General features: G+C 41.7%; 1 protein-coding gene across 3 annotated transcripts in view; it reads right to left on the reverse strand.

The window, feature by feature from the left end:
- The window catches only part of RNF138 (ring finger protein 138), a 39,024-nt gene extending 21,271 nt beyond the window's left edge, over positions 1–17,753 (reverse strand). Inside the window, exons 1-2 of one of the 3 annotated variants that reach the window (XM_067014915.1) lie at positions 17,438–17,753; positions 16,802–16,986 (exon numbers count right to left, since the gene is read on the reverse strand). In XM_067014915.1, coding sequence (XP_066871016.1) covers positions 16,802–16,911 — 110 coding nt within the window. In that variant the 5' untranslated portion in view covers positions 16,912–16,986; positions 17,438–17,753. Of the gene's footprint in view, positions 1–16,801; positions 17,163–17,283 lie in introns of those variants that run through there. The other 2 variants (XM_067014916.1, XM_059040280.2) reach the window with 2 other exon arrangements.
- Positions 17,754–18,355: the final 602 nt, after the last annotated feature.

The raw sequence follows: 18,355 nt of genomic DNA on the forward strand, positions 1-18,355 counted from the left end.
ACCGAAGAAGCAAGAGTAAGTAATGTTATAGAAGCCAAGTCTAATAAACTACCAAAGAGAAAACAGTAATTAAAAAGATAAAGGTAAAACTATCACCAAACTATTAAGCTAAACCTTCCTCTTTAAATAAAAATTGAAACTGTCAACAAAGTTCACACCAACAAAATTCCTTACACAGAGATAACCATGCATAAAATTGATGGAGCTTGAGTGAATGAAATGAAGCAGGTTAGTAACTATTAGCAGGTAAATTAGTCAATATGCTGGCTAATTTAACAATTACAAGTAAAATATAAACATAGAATATTAAAAGATTTTTTGAAACCTGGATGTACAAACATAAGCTGTATTTAGGGGGAGTGGATAAAATAAATCAAAATTTCAAAGCCAAAAAAAAAAAAAAAATTTCAAAGCCCACTTATTCAATACCTAAAATAGTATATGATAACACTACATACCAACCAGAATGACCAAAATGAAAAAGGTGGAAAATACTAAGTGTTGAGGCAGATGTGAAACCAACCTAAACTTGCATTCAATGCTATAAAAGTGTAAACTGATACAACCATTTTGAAAATTAATACAACCATTTGGCAGTAGCTAATATAGCCCAGTAATTCCACTCCAAAGTATAACCCAACTGACTTGCATATCTCATCATAAGAAATTTCCTAGAAAGTTCATTGCCACACTATTTGTAATAGCCAAAAGCTGAAAACCATACAAATGTCCATCAACAGAAAAATGCATAAACAATGACAGCATATCCACAAAATTTAAACTATAGTATACCGTAGTAAGAATGAATTTGGATGTATAATGTTGAGCTTTGGAAGCCAAATGCAAAAGACTACAAGCTGAATGATTCTATTTTTATAAAGATCAAAAAGCAGGTAAAACTATACTGTTAGAAGTCAAAATAGTGGTGTCCTGGGAGAGTGGGATACACTCCTTGGAGAAGTGATGAGTTTCTGAAATGCTGGTAATGGAGTTCTGTAGTTCTGTTGCTTGATACGGGTGTTGAACATAGGTGTGCTCAGTTTGAAAAAAATTCACTGAGCTGACTTTTATGATGGGGCACTTTTCTGTTATGAATACTACACTTAAATTTTTTCAATTAGGAGTAAAAACAAGGGTAAATATGTTTAAACTGTTATAAAAATAGCTACATTTATCTTCTAACTGGGCTTAAAAACAAACAAACAAAAAAATCGCTAGAAAATTTCCAGAGCTAAAAAAAATACGTCTGCAAAATAAGAGACAACCAAATGACCAGTACAATGAGTTTCTGAAAGATCTTCATCCGGGATCACTAGAAAATCTTAAATAATTATTTTTTTCAACTTCTAATAGCTTCCAGAGAGGGAATAAAAAACAGATCGCGTACTAAGGAAAGAGAATCAGATTAGCATCAAACTCACCAGCAATAACAAACAGATGACAAAACAAGAGAATGATGTGTTCAAAGTTCTGAGGGAAAGTGACTTATAATCTAGAATTTCATCTTCTGGATACTAAACTATTTGCTTTTTGAACCCTAGGCATTTCTGATAATGTAATAAATACAATACTGAGAAACGACGTATTCTGTAAAACTGCAAACTAAAACTTACAGGGCTTGTGGGGAAAAAATGGTTGGGGTAGACTAACTACCAGTAGAACACTGTGACCAGAGGACTAACAAAAACCCAAACAATCCTAATAAAAATACTAACACGTTTTAAAAGACATTTAAGTTCTTAATAAACACTTTAAAGCTGTGAGGGGTTAGAAAGGAGTGATTAAAGCTGATAAATTCCAGAGATCTCATGGCCAAACCGAACCAAGAAAAAAATGTAGGTTGTGCATTTCGTACAGTAGTGTACAATTCTGTGGCTTGTTATATTCAACTGAGTTTTAGTGTACTTCTCTTCAGCTAATGTAACCATTTGCTAATGGCTCAAAACATCAATGTGCAGGGGAAAAAAAACACATATAAACCAATCCGTTCTGACATAATCTTGTATAACAGAATGTTATCACTGTTGAGTCTGTTATCACTTGTCTCTAACCTTGTTTGTGGTCTTTTGATATGGAAAATTTTAAATTTTTAATATAGTCTAAATTCATCACCTTTTCCTAAAATTACGGTTTGTGCTCATAGTCTTAAGCCTTCCCCTTCTCAAGATCAGGAATATTTCCCTACATTGCCTTCTAAGAAGTTTAAGTTTTGCTCATCACATTTAAGTTTTTAATTCACCTAAAAATACCTTTATGTATAGTAAACAATAGAGATTTCATATGCAAAGCCATTATCCAAATACCATTCTAATGAATAAGCCATCTTTTCCCCACTGATTTGCCATGTCATATCTATCAAAGTTCTAATACATGTATGGAACTATTTCTGGGCTCTCTAGTGTATGTCCTACTAATCATTTATCTACTGCTGAATTAATACCATACCATTTTAACTACTATAACTTCATAATAGTACGTCATGGTATCTAGCAGGGTTGGTTCTATCTCTATGTTCTACTTTTTCCAAATTTTCTCAGTTATTCATGGTCATTAACACATTATTATGACTTTTTAATCAGTTTTTCAAGTTCTATCAAAACAATGATGTTGAGATTTTATTGGAATTGCATTAGCTTTTTTAGAATCATCTGAGAACTGGTATCTTAATTTTATTGAATGGTTCTACCCATAAACATGTCATGTCTCTCCACCTATTCAGATTTCTTATGCTTTTCAGTAGTTTTTCAACTTTCCCTACAGAAGTCTTGACATTTTTACTAGATTATAATAAATAGTCTAATTATTTATAAATTATTTATAGTTTTTGTTGCATTATAAATAGGATTTTTTCTATTAATTTTTTATCTGATTACTGTTGGTATAAAAAAGTTATTGATTTTTGTCTGTTGGTCTTATATCCAGAAACCTCTCTGTACATTCTTATTAGTTCTAATCATTTGTTAGTTGTTTCTCTTAGGTTTTAGATATAGTTTTATCATCTACAAATTATGACAATTTTATCTTTTTCCATTTTTGTATACCTTATTTCTTCTTTTCTCATTGAATTGCCTAAAGCCTGAAATACAATGTTAAATGGTAGGGGGGATATAAATATCCTTGTCTAGTTCTTGACTAGAAAAGCACATAGGGTCTACTATTCAGTACATTTACTATAGATTTTAGGGAAGCTACCCTTAATTAGAATAAAAGTAAGTTCCATCCTATTCCTAATTTGCTATGACATTTTATAATGAAATGCTGAACTCTATTAAAGGCTTGTAGCATCTACTGAAATGATCATATGCTTTCAACATCCAAATTCTCTTCCTATTTTGAAGGTGTTCTTCATTATGTGATTTTCAGTGAAAATTAGTTCCTTCTGAAAGGACGAAAAACTGTGGGTCTGTCAATTCCTCCCAACAATTCTGTCAGTTTTCATCTAAAGTTATGTTGGTAGCTGCAAAAAAGTTCATGGTTATTCCTTTTATCCACATGAAATGACTTTCTTTCTTGTAATGCTATCTGAATTAAATGGTCTGATATTAATATTTCTATACCAACTTTCTTTTAGCTGACATAGAAATATAAGGACTCACAAAAGCTCTCTGAAAGACTCAATTCTGCTGTAAGTGTCACACACATTCCTAGAAGTCACTGCACTATGCAAAATCATCCAATAAAAACCACAGAGCTCATGGGAAAAACAGGGTTGGGGCACAACACTCAAATGTACACATCCAAAAGAATACTCTATATAGGTTTACAGATGCATTCACGTTTAAAAATTTTAACTTAGCCTGAAAAAAATACACACTACTCATTACAATAACTGTTAAAGAATATTTTAGCTTCATGTTTTATATTCCCTAAGGGAAATACTGTAAGCAAATATGAATACAATTTATATGTATACTATGCTACCATTTGTGTTTAAAAAAAAAGGCAGAGGAACGAATGTTATGTTCATATCTGCGTATGTATACATAAAATGTCCTAAAGGACACCAAAGAAATCAATAGCGATATATACCGGGGAATTATGGGGCAGAGGACGATGCAAGGAGTGACAACAGGAATAAGGAGATTTGAGGGAGTTCCCTGGTAGTCTAGTGGTCAGGATTACAGGCTTTCACTACTGTGGCCTGCATTCAATCCCTGGCTGGGGAACTGAGATCCCACAAACCATGTGGCACGGTCAAAAAAAGAAAAACAAAAATCCTAAGTCAAATCTTACTAACTAAGCACAGCTACCCTTTAAATAGATACTAAAACTACTTCTTGAATACTGGCAAAAATATATCTTAGAAAGCAAAAATGATTTACAAAGGTGCAAAAGCAATTTAATGGAGGAAGGATAAACTTTTAAATAAATGATGCTGGAGCAACTGGAAATCCATAGGTCAAAAAAATGAAACCCACTGAAGTCTGCCCCTTTACATAAAAATTAACTCAAAACAGATCATAGACTATAGTAAACTGGGTAATGGCCATCCAAAGATACATTCACTTCCTAATTCCCAGAACAGATCTGATTATTGTTAAAGATTTGGGAATGAGGAAATTAGCTAGGATTATCCAGGTGGATCCTAAATGTCACAAGTGTCTTTATAAGAAAGGCAAAGGGAGATCTGACACAAACACACAGAAGAAGCCATATTGAGATGGAGGCAAAGACTGGAGTGATGTGCCCCCAGCGCCTCGAGGCCCTGCCAACACCTTGATTTTGGCCCACTGAAATTGATTTCAAACTTCTAGCCTCTAGAACTGTGAAAAAATTAATTTATGTTGTTTTAAGCCACCAAGTTTGTGGTAATTTGTTACAGTGGCCCTAGGAAACCAATATGCAGAGTTAAATGTGAAACATTAAACTATAAAACTTTGAGGAAAAAATAGAAAGTATTCACAATACAGAGCTACACAGAGTTCTTAGAGTTAATGTTAAAAACACATTCCATAAAAGGAAAAACTGACAAAGTGGACTTCATAAAAATTTAAAATGTTTGCTGGGCAAAAAAGATTGTTAAGTAGATAAAAAGACAATCCAAAGACTGGAAAAAAATATTTGTAAATCATATACCTAACAAAGGAGTAGCATCTAGAATAAAGAAGTCTCAAAGCTCTAAAGTTAGAAAGCAAATGATCCAATTAAAACATAGGCAAAAGACACTGAAGAGACATGATTTTAACCTAAGATATACAGGTAGTAAACATGCACATGAAAAGATGTTCAACATCATTAGCCATTAGTAAAATACAAATTAAAATCATGAGGTATCAACTACACAGATTGAAATGGCTTAAAATTTAAAACAATGACAGGAACTTCCCTGGTGGTGCAGTGGTTAAGAATCTGCCTGCCAATGCAGGGGACATGGGTTTGAGCTCCGGTCTTAGAAGATCACACATGCTGTGGAGCAACTAAGCCCGTGTGCCACAGCTACTGAGACTGTGCTCTAGAGCCCACGAACCACAACTACTGAAGCCCATGCACCTAGAGCCCATGCTCCGCAACAAGAGAAGCCACCACAATGAGAACCCCATGCATCCCAACGAAGAGTAGCCCCCGCTCACCGCAACTAGAGAAAGCCCACGCACAGCAATGAAATCCCAACGCAGCCAAAATTAATAAATAAATTTCTAAAAATAATAATAAAAAATAAAACAATGACAACATGAAATGCTGGCAAGGATGCAAAGAAACGGGATCACTCATACACTACCGGTGGGAATATAAAATTGTATAGATACTGTGGAAAATAGCTTGGCATTTTCTTAAAAGACAAAACATGCAACCACCATATGACCCAATAATTGCATTCATTGCATTCTTGGGCATTCATCCTAGAGGAATGAAGGCTTACGTTCACACAAAAACCTGTACATGGGCTTCCCTGGTGGCGCAGTGGTTGAGGGTCCGCCTGCCGATGCGGGAGACGCGGGTTCGTGCCCTGGTCCGGGAGGGTCCCGCGTGCCGCGGGGCGGCTGGGCCCGTGGGCCGTGGCCGCTGGGCCTGTGCGTCCGGAGCCTGTGCTCCGCGACGGGAGAGGCCACGGCAGTGAGAGGCCCGCATACCGCAAAAAGAAAAAAAAAAGAAAAAAAAAAAAAACCTGTACATGAATATTTACAGCAGCTCTATTTGTAATAGTCAAAAACTGGCTATTCCAGATTTCCTTCAGTGAATGAATGTTTAACCAAAATGTGGTACATCCATAACACGTATGGATGCACAATCACCAATAAAGGAACTAATGATAACACACAACAACCTGAATCTCCAAAGAATTATGCTGAGTGAAAAAAGAAATTCCAAAAAGTTAACACATTGTTTGATTCCGTTTACGTTTATATAACATTACTTAACATTCTTTCTTTTTTTTTTTTTTTTTTTTTTTCAGTACGAGGGCCTCTCCCGTTGCAGAGCACAGGCTCTGGACGCGCAGGCTCAGCAGCCATGGCTCACGGGCCCAGCCGCTCCTCGGCATGTGGGATCTTCCCGGATCGGGGCATGAACCAGTGTCCCCTGCATTGGCAGGCGGACTCTCAACCACTGCACCACCAGGGAAGCCCTTAACATTCTTTTTTTGCTAACAGCTCTATTGATATTTAAGTCACATACCATACCCCATTCACCCATTTAAAGTGTACATTTCAGTGGGTTTTTTACTGTTACTTACAGAATTGTGCAATATTTAAGACTCTTGAAATGTCAAAATTATGTAAATAGGTAACATGGGACTTCATCGGCGGTCCAGTGGTAATAAATCCGCCTTCCAATGAAGGGGACACGGGTTTGATCCCTGGTTGGGAAACTAAGATCCCACTTGCTGTGGGGCAACTAAGCCCGTGCGACACAACTACTGAGCCCACGCACCTCAACTAGAGAGCCCTCGTGCAGCAAACTACAGAGCCCATGCCCCACAAGTAGAGAGAGAAAACCCACACGCCGCAATGAGAGATCCTGCATGCCGCAACGAAGATCCTACGTGTCGCAACGAAGACCCAACGCAGCCAAAAATAAAAAATAAAAAGTAAATAAAATTAAATTTAAATTAAAAAAAAAGAAATAGAGAACATGTGAACGTCAGTGCTTACCAAGGGTTAAGGAGGCACAGGGTGGGATCAAGAGGAACGTGGGTGTGGCTATAAATGAGCTATGTGAAGGATCTTTGTGGTGATGGAAATGTTCTTTATCTTTACTCTATTAAGAAGGAAGATATCCTGGTTTTATTTACAAAACATTACCATTAGGGGAAATTGGGCCAGGGTACACAATTTCTGTATTATTTTACAACTACATGTGAATCTACAGTGGTCTCAAAATAAACAGTTTAACTTATCCGTATATTATAATGCATATTCACTTAATAAATACGTATTAAATATTTACTACATAACAGAACTAGGGACATATCATGGAACAAAAGTGATGAAAATCCCTACCCTGATGGGACTTACAGCATTGTGTGCATGCAGGTACTTGTGGCAAGTTTGTGTATACATACTATATACCCAAAAACATTTTAACAAGTCATATTATACTGTGCTAAAAATAGTAAAATTAATGAAAGTGAAGAATGCCAAAGAATCAAATTATTTTAAGAATTCAAATATACTAAAAAGATTTTTAAAAGAATGGAAAAGGAATGCCCTCTAAGAAATACTGAGGTCAACTAAATAAGATAGGCAAATTAATAAAGATTCAAAAGCACACATCATATATCTTAGTAGATTCCAGGTAAGTCCAAAAATGGACAATTTTTTTAAAAGATTCAAGAAACAAAAAATGGAATAGCAAAATAACTTTAAAGAGAATCAAGTATCTCAAATCTGAATGTATAAGAAAATGTAATATACCAAAAACAAAGCAACTGACAGGAAAATAATGTAAAATAAGTAATAAATTACAATAGATTATTAAATCAGTCATAGAAATGATCACAAATGTACCTACACACTCTGAACAGTAAAATTATAAATTAGTATATAAAAATTTAATATGGAAAAATGCACATAACCATTAAAGAAACAAATTTTAAAGCGACTTCTAGACACCATTATGAACTGTATTAAACTAACAAAATATTGCTTTAAAAAAATGCTCAACGTAGTGAATATCCTGCTCGGGCTGTGTGCTGGACCACGGTGCAAGCACCGGAAGATGGAGCCACCCGCCCGCCCGTCCACCCGGCGCTCCGGGTCCCCACCCTCTGGCCACCCCGGCGTCCTCTGCGAGGCCCCGGAGCTGAGGGCCAAGCGGCCGCGGACGGCGGCGTAGAAGCCACGAGGTAGAGATGATCTTCAAAATGAAGTCTCTGGAAAACGTTCAGTTCTCTGCAGGAACTACAAAAATGGAAGGAAAGAACATTTTCAAAACAAAGTTGTTGCCACCGCAATGAAGAGTAGCCCCCGCTCGCTGCAACTAGAGAAAGCCCATGAGCAGCAACGAAGACCCAACGCAGCCAAAATAAATAAATAATTTTTTTTAAAAAAAAAGCTCTTTCAAAGAAAACCAGAATTGTTGTGAAAGTGTTTACAACTAACTGATACTACTGAGTTTTGTTTTTTCTTTTTAGCTAATAAAACACTTTAAGAAGATTGTATTGGGCTTCCCTGGTGGTGCAGTGGTTGAGGGTCCACCTGACGATGCAGGGGACATGGGTTCGTGCGCCGGTCCGGGAGGATCCCACATGCTGCGGCGCGGCTGGGCCTGCCCGTCTGCAATGGGCGAGGCCACAAAGGTGAGAGGCCCGAGAGGCCCGCGTACCACAAAATAAAGAAAGAAAGAAAGAAGATTGTATTCATGATCAAAGGAAACTGGACTAACCATGCAGCCGAAGACTTTTCCCGCCACGACCTACTCCGGGAACAGCCCGCAGCGGCTGCAGGAGATGCGCGAGGGGCTGAAGCAGCCGCACAAGACCCCCACCCCTGGGCCGCCAGCGCGGCCACGCAGTGACGCTGTGCTGGATGCCAAGGCCCTTCGGGGCCAGGCAGCAGCAGCAGCAGAGGAGGCCAGCCCCGAAGTTCAGGCTTTACCAGAAAGCCCTGAGAGCAATCAGATACTCCTTGCTGCCCTCTGCTAATGAACTGGGCCCTTCAGCTGCCGCAGAAGTAAACCGACAAATGCTGCAGTAACTGGTGAATGTGGGCTGTGACCAGATGGGTGGATGCTCCCAGGAGGCTGACCATCTGGGGTGCAAAGGAGACCAGCAGAGGTCACTGGAGAGGGGTTTCTAGGCTACAAACCCAAGGCCCTTTCTGTATCCCATTGTACTGTTTTCCACCTCCTCTCCTAAACCATCTTGTTAGCTGCTTTCCTTTTCAGGCAAGATCCTAAGATTTCTCAACTCTCCTGAAATTGTGTCACGTGCACTTTCTGTCCTGTCCCTATGATGATGGGAAGGCTTTCCCACGTAGCCCTTTCCTTGGGGTTTATTTGGCTTATTCTGAACTGTCATGGGGAAGAGACTGGCTTCCTTGAACCTGTGTTTGGTTTGTGCATTTTTTAACTCATCTAAGGGTAAGATTGGTTAACATGAGTTGGCTCTTTGCCTGTTTTCTCCTGTTTTAAAAGATAGCCATCTATGCTGTTAGAGAAGACGTGACTATATTAAGGGAATGAGAAAGTCTAGAAAATAAAAAGCTTGAGAAATTAAAAAAACATGCTGGCAAAGATGATGGAATACAGATATACTTTAATAGTCTTAATGGCATTGTGTAAATTAGCCCAATTTTGTGGAAAACAACATGACATCTATACAAACAGCAGTAACTATTTACGGAGCACTTAGGCAGGGTTCCAGAAACGTTACATAATCTTGAATTCTTAAGAATAAATAAATGTTTTAAAAGTTCCTTTATTTTACAAACGAGGAAATTAAGACTTTCAAAATAAATAAACCTATTTGAGACTGAAGGTAAGATGCTAATTCATTGAAAACAAGGCTCTGCACATTCCTTCTACCTCAGGGTCTTTGTCCAGAATGTTCCCTCACCCCAAAATACTCTATACACAAACAGCCCTCCACAAATTAACACCTACACGTCATAAATCTCAGCAACAATTTCACTTCCTCAAGAAAGGTCTTTATTATGTACCCATCCACCCACCAACCCACCTAGATCTGGTCCCCTTCTAATACTCTCTTTAAACCTATAAGTTTGTAACCACATTTATCTGAGTGTTTATTTGAATTAAAATGTGTCTCACCAATGCCAGTTCTGAAGGCAGGGATCATATCTAACCGTATACCACTGTAGGTATAACACAGAGCTGGGCACCTAGTAGGAATTCATTAATATTTGTTAAAGCAATGAATGCTAATTTACCTTAATCTAATCCAAAATTTTACTTAATCCAAGATATAATCCACAGTCCTCAAAACCATAAGCACCTTCCATGTACAAAACACTTCAACAGAGCTATAATCATCCTTGTGTGACACAGCTGACAAATTCCCTTGTATTTACCCTCTGACCCAGCAATTCCACTTGTGAAAATTTATCTTACAGGAAAAACTCTCACATGTGAAATGGTATTCATACAAGTTTAATCAATGTGCCATTATTTGTAACAGCAAAAGACTGGAGGGCTTCCCTGGTGGCGCCATGGTTGAGAGTCCGCCTGCCGAACGGGTTCGTGCCCCGGTCCAGGAGGATCCCACATGCCACGGAGGGGCTGGGCCTGTGAGCCATGGCTACTGAGCCTGCGTGTCTGGAGCCTGTGCTCTGCAACAGTAGAGGCCACAGCAGTGAGAGGCCCACATACCGCAAAAAAAAAAAAAAGATTGGAAACAACCTAAGTGTCCATAGATAAGAGATGGATAAATAAATTAATAATTTTTAAAAAAATCAAACAATGGAACACTAGAACTCTAAATATGTTCCATGGGATCAGGCATTTTTGTCTGGTTTGTTGAACCCTAGAATCTACATTAGTATTGTTGGCACATAATGGACACTCAGTGTTGGCTTACTGAGTGAATGAAAACTCTACAATCTCCCCCACACCAAAAAAAAAAAAAAAAAAGAGTAAGAAGGCCCTTTATGTACTGATATAGAATGACCTCCAGTACAGTAACATGAAAATACCGAGGTACATACAGTATGCTGTTCTCTGGAAGAATAGATAAGGTAACAGTGATTGTGAGAGACAATCATATTATTTCCTTTTTTACCTTAAAGCTGTGAATTACAATATTCTCCATTTGCAATAATACCTTCGATATTAAATATCTGGACCAAAAAACTTGAAACAGCCTCCTTTCTGTTTACAATAATAATCTAGCTTTTTGTGTTACATGTTATAGTTATTAAACTAAACATAATTTTATATTTTTATTGGTTTTGAAAACTATAAAACACACATACAAGATTATTATCAGGAGAAAAACAAATACCGTATGCTAACACATATATATGGAATCTAAGAAAAAAAAAAGGTCATGAAGAGCCTAGGGGTAGGATGAGAATAAAACACAGACCTACTAGAGCATGGACTTGAAGATACGGGGAGGGGGAAGGGTAAGCTGTGATGAATTGAGAGAGTGGCATGGACATACATACACTACCAGACGTAGGGTGGATAGCTAGTGGGAAGCAGCTGCATGGCACAGGGAGATCAGCTAGGTGGTTTGTGACCCACTAGAGGGGTGGGATAGGGAGGGTGGGAGGGAGGGAGATGCAAGAGGGAAGAGATATGGGAACATATGTATATGTATAACTGATTCACTTTGTTATAAAGCAGAAACTAACACACCATTGTGAAGCAATTATACCCCAATAAAGATGTTTAATAAAAAAAGATTATTATCATTCACAAACATTATCTCATTTGGCCCTTGCAACAACCCTGTGAAACAGGTTGTTTCTACCCCTGTTTTATGGAGAAGAAAACAGGCTGAAAGGAGTTAAATGACTTGACCAAGTGATACAGCTAGTAAGCTGTGGTCTCCCAACACAAACCCACCATTCATACATTTATTCAATACCAAATACATACAGTAGGCTCAGGTAAGTACAAGTAGACCTGGGTTGCTGCCTTTTAAGAGCTTACAGTCTAGGGGCTTCCCTGATGGTCCAGTGGTTAGGAGTCTGCCTTCCAATGCAGGGGACGTGGGTTCGATCCCTGATCAGGGAACTAAGATCCCACGTGCCACAGGGCAACTAGGCCTGTGCGCCGCAACTACTAAGCCTGTGCCACAACTAGAGAGAAGCCTAAGTGCCGCAATGAAGAGCCAGCGCGCTGCAACGAAAGATCCCATGTGCCACAGCTAAGACCCGATGCAGCCAAAAATAAATAGATAAATATTTTTTAAACTTGTTAAAAAGAGCTTCCAGTCTAACTGGTGAGAATGGCATCAGTCAAATCGTCTGATCCCAAAAATATTATGATTATGAACTGTGATAAGAAGTACAAAGAGGGATTTCCCTGGTGGCGCAGAGGTTAAGAATCCGCCTGCCAATGCAGGGGACATGGGTTCGAGCCCTGGTCCGGGAAGATCCCACATGCCTCGGAGCAACTAAGCCCATGCGCCACAACTACTGAGCCTGCACTCTAGAGTCCATGAGCTACAACTACTGAGCCTGTGTGCCACAACTATTGAAGCCTGCATTCCTAGAATCTGTGCTCCGCAACAAGAAAAGCCACCGCAATGAGAAGCCCACACACTGCAACGAAGAGTAGCCCCTGCTCGCCACAAGAGAAAGCCCACGTGCAGCAATGAAAACCCAACACAGCCAAAATAAATAAATAAATTTATTTTTAAAAAGATGGCCTAGAGCAGCAATTATTATATCACCAAGAAACCATATAAGCCTGGCTTTCAGATTTATAACAAGTACATAGGAAAGACAATATTTTGAAAATATGTATTTAGAGCATGACTGCCCAAACAGGATACCAATAAAGGTGTTCAAATTGCAAGAAATATTAAGTGAAAATTCAGGGACTGGATAATCCAAAGTAGGTCAATAAAGAATCATACAAATCTGTGCTTAATGAGAAGTGGAGGCTGATTTATATAAGCTCATTTTAAAAGATGCTTCCTGGGACTTCCCTGGTGGTCCAGTGGTTAAGACCCTGCACTCCCAATGCAGGGAGCACAGGTTCCATCCCTGGTTGGGGAACTAAGATCCCGCACACTACCTGGCGTGGCCAAAAAATAAAAATAAAAAATAAAAGACACTTCCTTACATATAGGCCCCGAAGCAAACAGATTAAATTTCCATTTTTAAGAATCTGGCAAGGCATCAACTTGTTATATGTAATTTTCATTGTGACAGAGCTTACTTCTAACTGTACAGAGTTATTTCTTTAACCATTCAAAATAGAGAAGGGAGGTTTGGTTCAGAGTCTTTGAAGATTACAAAGGGAAAAAAAAACAAGAGATAAATACCTTACCACTATGCCAGTCTGCACCTTCTGAAACATACCTGCTCAACTTTCATATTCTTAACTCATCTTTACATGTTTTTCAAAACATCTGACCACTCTAAGGCATCTGACACTGCTGACTACCTTTCCTTAAAATTCTTCTCAGTTTCCTGTCACACTCTATCTTGGTTTTCTTCCTATTCTTGTCCATTCCTTCTCTGGCTGTTCTTTTCTTCACTCATTTAAATATATATTCTCCAGCACTTTGTTCTATCTAGATCTCTGTTATCTTTCAATTTATACGCCTCCTCCAGGGGCTACATCCACACTCACAGCTTTAGCTCCATGTATTCCAGACCTACATACATACACTTAACTGCTGGACATACAATCATCAAATCTTACACAATCTCCTTAAAATGTCAGGAATCTCTTCTCTCCACTCCCTCTATCATTACCTTGGTTCAGGTTCTAATCATTTCTCTCTGACAGAGTAATGAATGACCTCTTCACTAGTCTCACCAGTACCAAGCTAAACAAGGCTAGTAATTAGTAAGCATTCTAAAATGTAAATGTGACCATGCTGCTCCCCTGCCAAAATTATTCAGTAGGTCTCTATGGCTTTCAGGAAGAAGTTCAAATTGGCTTACACAGTAAATTCCTGCCAATGTCGCTAAGCTCCATCTCTACCACACTCATCTTTTGGCCAAACTTTGTAATCGGGATACAGTCATCCTCTGTAACCGCTCCTCACCTCTGCATATGCTGTAAACCTAATCAGGGTATTCCCCAACAATCCCTGAACACCAATTCTGACCTAAAGTATAACTTCATCCAGGAAATTTCTCCTATACTCATAGGCTAATTTAGATACCTGCTCTCAAGGCTCGCATAAATTCTCCTCCTCAATTTCTTCCACACCAATTACATTCATGTATAGGTCTTCTCCATTAGACTATTAACATTCTCCAGAAAAAGAGCACTTTGTTTTGTTTTGGCCTCACGACATGTGCGACCTTAGTTCCCCGATCAGACCAGGGATCGAACCAGTGCGGAGTCTTAACCACTGGACCGCCAGGGAAGTCCCAGAGAAAGAGCACTTTGTATTCCTTGTATCTGACACACGGAAGGCATCTGACAATTGCTGTTTGAAGGAATGAATGAGGATTAAATGGGAATTTATATTTTTGGTAAAGTTATTCTAGTGATAATGAACTTGCCCCTTTTACTAGAATGGGCAAATCCTTCACTGCAGTTGAAATGGCACAGGGGCTGAAAGCTCTTATCACCTCATCTCACTACTAGTGAACAAAAAATTAATTTTGTAGCTAATAAATTTGTTTAAAGGCACAGGTTTGTCCTCTGTGAAAAGGGAAAAGCAAATGACTTTCTAAACTAGGTTATTTAAAACAGAATTCTATTTCCCCAACAAACTCCCAATCAATACCCTGTTCCACCATTACCACCCTTTCCAAAGAAAACTTTTTCTCCCTCTACCTTAATTTACTGTTTAGCCAGAACCTTAGAGCAACTGTGTGTGCATTTGAGAGGGGACAATGCTGGTAAAGGAGGGGATGAAGGAGGGTGAGTAGTAAGTGTCCAGTTCTATTAACAAAACCTACTCCATATTTTCTTTCCACAGCCCAGCCCAGGGAGGTGATTTAAGAAAAGCCGTCAACAATCATCTTCACTCTCTTTTCCATAGCCTTGAGGTCAAGCCAAAACTACAGTTTGATTTAATAAAATGTCTCACAAGGGAAGTGAACTAGAGCAAACTGCATGAAATTTTGAGGGGAACTAGAGATTACAATGAGTTCTAAGAGGTCAATCACCCAACAGGTAATTGAAATGATTCTGTCCAGAAAAGCCCTACTGCCTCACTGTGCCCTCCTTCCCTCCCTTTCTTCCACCCACTCACTGCCAGCCCAAGCACAGAAAAGGCATCAAGTTATAATAAACACTAACAAATTAAAGACTAAAAAGTATACATTGCACCCTAAACATCTCAAGATATTTTTCTAACAATCTGCATTTGTTGCACCAAATGATAAAGGAATAAGATTGTCATTCTTCTCCCATAAGCGGCAAAAATCTAACTGGCGTAACTTCTATGGTGAAAAGTCACATACTCTTGGGCTCACACAACCACTACCACTAGGAATAAGGTAGACAACAGTGCAGGTAAGACTGGGGATCGGAGTGAAAAGAGTGTGTCTCAAGAAAACAACTGTAAGGAAGTTTGTGATTAAGAACCCCAAATTCAACAACCCATTCTTTACAAAATTATAGAACCGCCCCCCCCCCAAAAAAAAAGGTCGAAGGAGAAATCGATTTAGAAACTTGTTCGACTCTTTTCAGCTATTTGTAAGCACACAGAACTTTCAAGCCTGGATGTACTTTTTCAACTAGAGATTTCCAAGCCTCACCTGCCAGAAATTCTTTATAAGTTTGTAATGGAGCCTGGGAATTGGCAAGTTTACTTAAAAAGCTCCCTAGGGACTCTGATCAGCAGCCAGGTGTGTCAGAAATGCTATACACCTTTACCAGAAGGGCTCCTTCTAACCCTTACGGACACCCTACGAGTCTCTATTAATTATCGAAGTTCTTCCTAACAGCACCAGGCCACCTCACCGAACCCCTCTGTGTTCTCCATCACCCCTAGGATTACTGCCTTAATTTCAGTTCATTCCTCACAACAGGTCTATCTTTCTCATCTCCACCCTCGTAGTAATCAATAAGCAGAAGGGTAAAACAAAGGGAAACTATCACTTCAATACCCGGAAATCCTGTCAGTTCTAACACATGAGAGAAGCAAGCCCATTCTAGGTCATTCCAACCTGCACTGAATTTTGAACGCATCGAAACACTTTCAAGGGTGGTCTGTGAAGCGGGTCTGAAAGGTTAAGTTAGAAGAGAGCTAGCTCCTCGATCTGGAAAGGATGGGCCAAGGTTCTGAAAGGAAAAGGGAGACCTGAAAGGGGCGGGTCGCGGAGCCGGGGGAGCGGGCCGTGCGGGCACCTCCGGCCGGTTCTGACACTCGACACCCCAGCCTTTATTCAGGTTGCTAGGAAACAAAAAGGCTCCACGTTCCCTGCAATTCCTCCCGGGCCTGCAGGAGAAGACAGGGGCCTCGGGGCCCGAGGACGCCACGGGGACGGGCCTGGGCACTGCCCCGGGGGCGCGGCAACGAGGCAGCTCCGCGGCCAGGGAGCTCTGGCTGAGGGGCCAGGGGCAGGGAGCCGGCCGGGAGTTCGGGGGGAGGTCGGCCTGGCCTCCGACCGGCCGCGAACGGGCCCTCGGCGCCGAGCGGCGCCCGGGGAGGCCGTGGCGGGCTCGGCGCCCACCAGGCCGCAGCCCAGGGTCCGGGGCGGGGTGCGGGGCCTAAACGACCACCCGGCTCCGCGCGGGGGAGGGGGCGTCTACTCACACGTGCTGACAAGCCGCGGTCCGTACGGGCGTCTTGAGCACCTCCTGACAGACGGGGCAGTAGAAATCATCTTCGGTGTAGGACGTGGCCGCGGAGAGCTCCTCGGCCATGGCGGGAGATGAGGGATCGAGGTTATGGCGGCGGCAAGCGGCCCAGGTGGCGGATTCGGCCCGGGGCCCGACTCCCTGCGTGAACCAGGAGGAGGCGGGGAATCGCGTCAGGAAACCGCTCGCGCCAGGAAGGGGGCGGGGCCCGAGCAAGGCGGGCCCAGGCGGGGCCCGGCGGGGCCCGGCGGGGCGGGGCTGGGCGGGATAGAACGCCGAGACGCTACGGCCGCACGTGCCGGTCGAGGGTAGACCCTCGGGCTGCTGCTCTTGCCGGGGCAGGACTGGGAGGTGACGGCTGAAAGCCCGGCGATTGGCCTCACTGACGTTTCCACGAGCGCCCGCGAAGGGCAACCCCGCCCGAGGCCACTCCCTTACCTGGCTCCGCGGGGCAGCCGCGACTCAGCCCTCTAGTGCGCCTCCGGCGTCCTTTTCCCCGGCCTTTAGGCTCCTTCTCCCCACCCCCTCCCCGAGCTCCCCACCCGCTCCCCGAGCCCCCCACTAGCGCAGCCGGCTTTCGGCCGCAACCTACGTTTTTCTGCAGCTCCCCGCCCCGCCCCTACACTCCACTTGCGTAGACGCTCTCTTAGGTGAGCCAGCTTCCCGGGCTAGCGTTGGTAGAGAAGCCGGGCGCCGTCCTCGGGCTTCTTGCCCAGCCGCTGACGCCTTCGCAGCCGAGGCCGGGAGCGGTGTGGCCGGCGGAGTGCGCAGGGCTTCATCGGTCCTAAACAGAGCCAGACCCGAGGCTCTTGGTGCACCTGGATCCCACCGCCCCTTCCAGCTGGCTCGCTCGTGGCATCGCGCTGCCTGCAGCCTGCCCGGCAGGTCACCGAACCTAAGGCGGCGAGCGTGGGGCCGATGAGTGGGGGGAGGGCGGCCTCCATAGCAAACGGCGTGTGGCGTATGCAGCAGCTTGTGACGTCAACAGCTGGGTGCTCACTGTACCCCCAGCTTCCCTACAGCAGGGATCCCCTTTCGAGCCACTCCTATCAAATATATTGGGGTTTTCAGGAATTTTTCCTCAAAAAATAGCATTACATGATATTAAATATTTGGTCTTTACTGTTGCCCTTGTCACAATGTTTGGTTCATGTCAAGGTGTGTTATGTAATAATCCGTTATGGGATTTTAATCCTTCGGAGAGGAAAAATTAAAGATAAGACCCCTTGAGAGGGTTTCAGCTTTAGACCGTAACACAGTGTGAGTGACGAGTTACAGTCGCAGATGCGGTTTTCCACCAACACCTTTGTTTTGTTGATAGCATTGAAGAAGAATGAGGTGGAAGCGTGAACCTAGGCATTTCACCGTTATTCAATAATTTAAATGCTTTTTTGTTTGTTTTGGTTTGGTTTTGGCCATGGTGCATGTGGGAATCTTAGTTCCGGACCTGGGATTGAACCTGTGCCCCCTGCAGTGGAAGTGCGGAGTCTTAACCACTGGACTGCCAGGG

The sequence above is a fragment of the Kogia breviceps genome, chromosome 15 (assembly GCF_026419965.1).
Source record: "Kogia breviceps isolate mKogBre1 chromosome 15, mKogBre1 haplotype 1, whole genome shotgun sequence".
Taxonomy (NCBI): Eukaryota; Metazoa; Chordata; class Mammalia; order Artiodactyla; family Physeteridae; genus Kogia; species Kogia breviceps.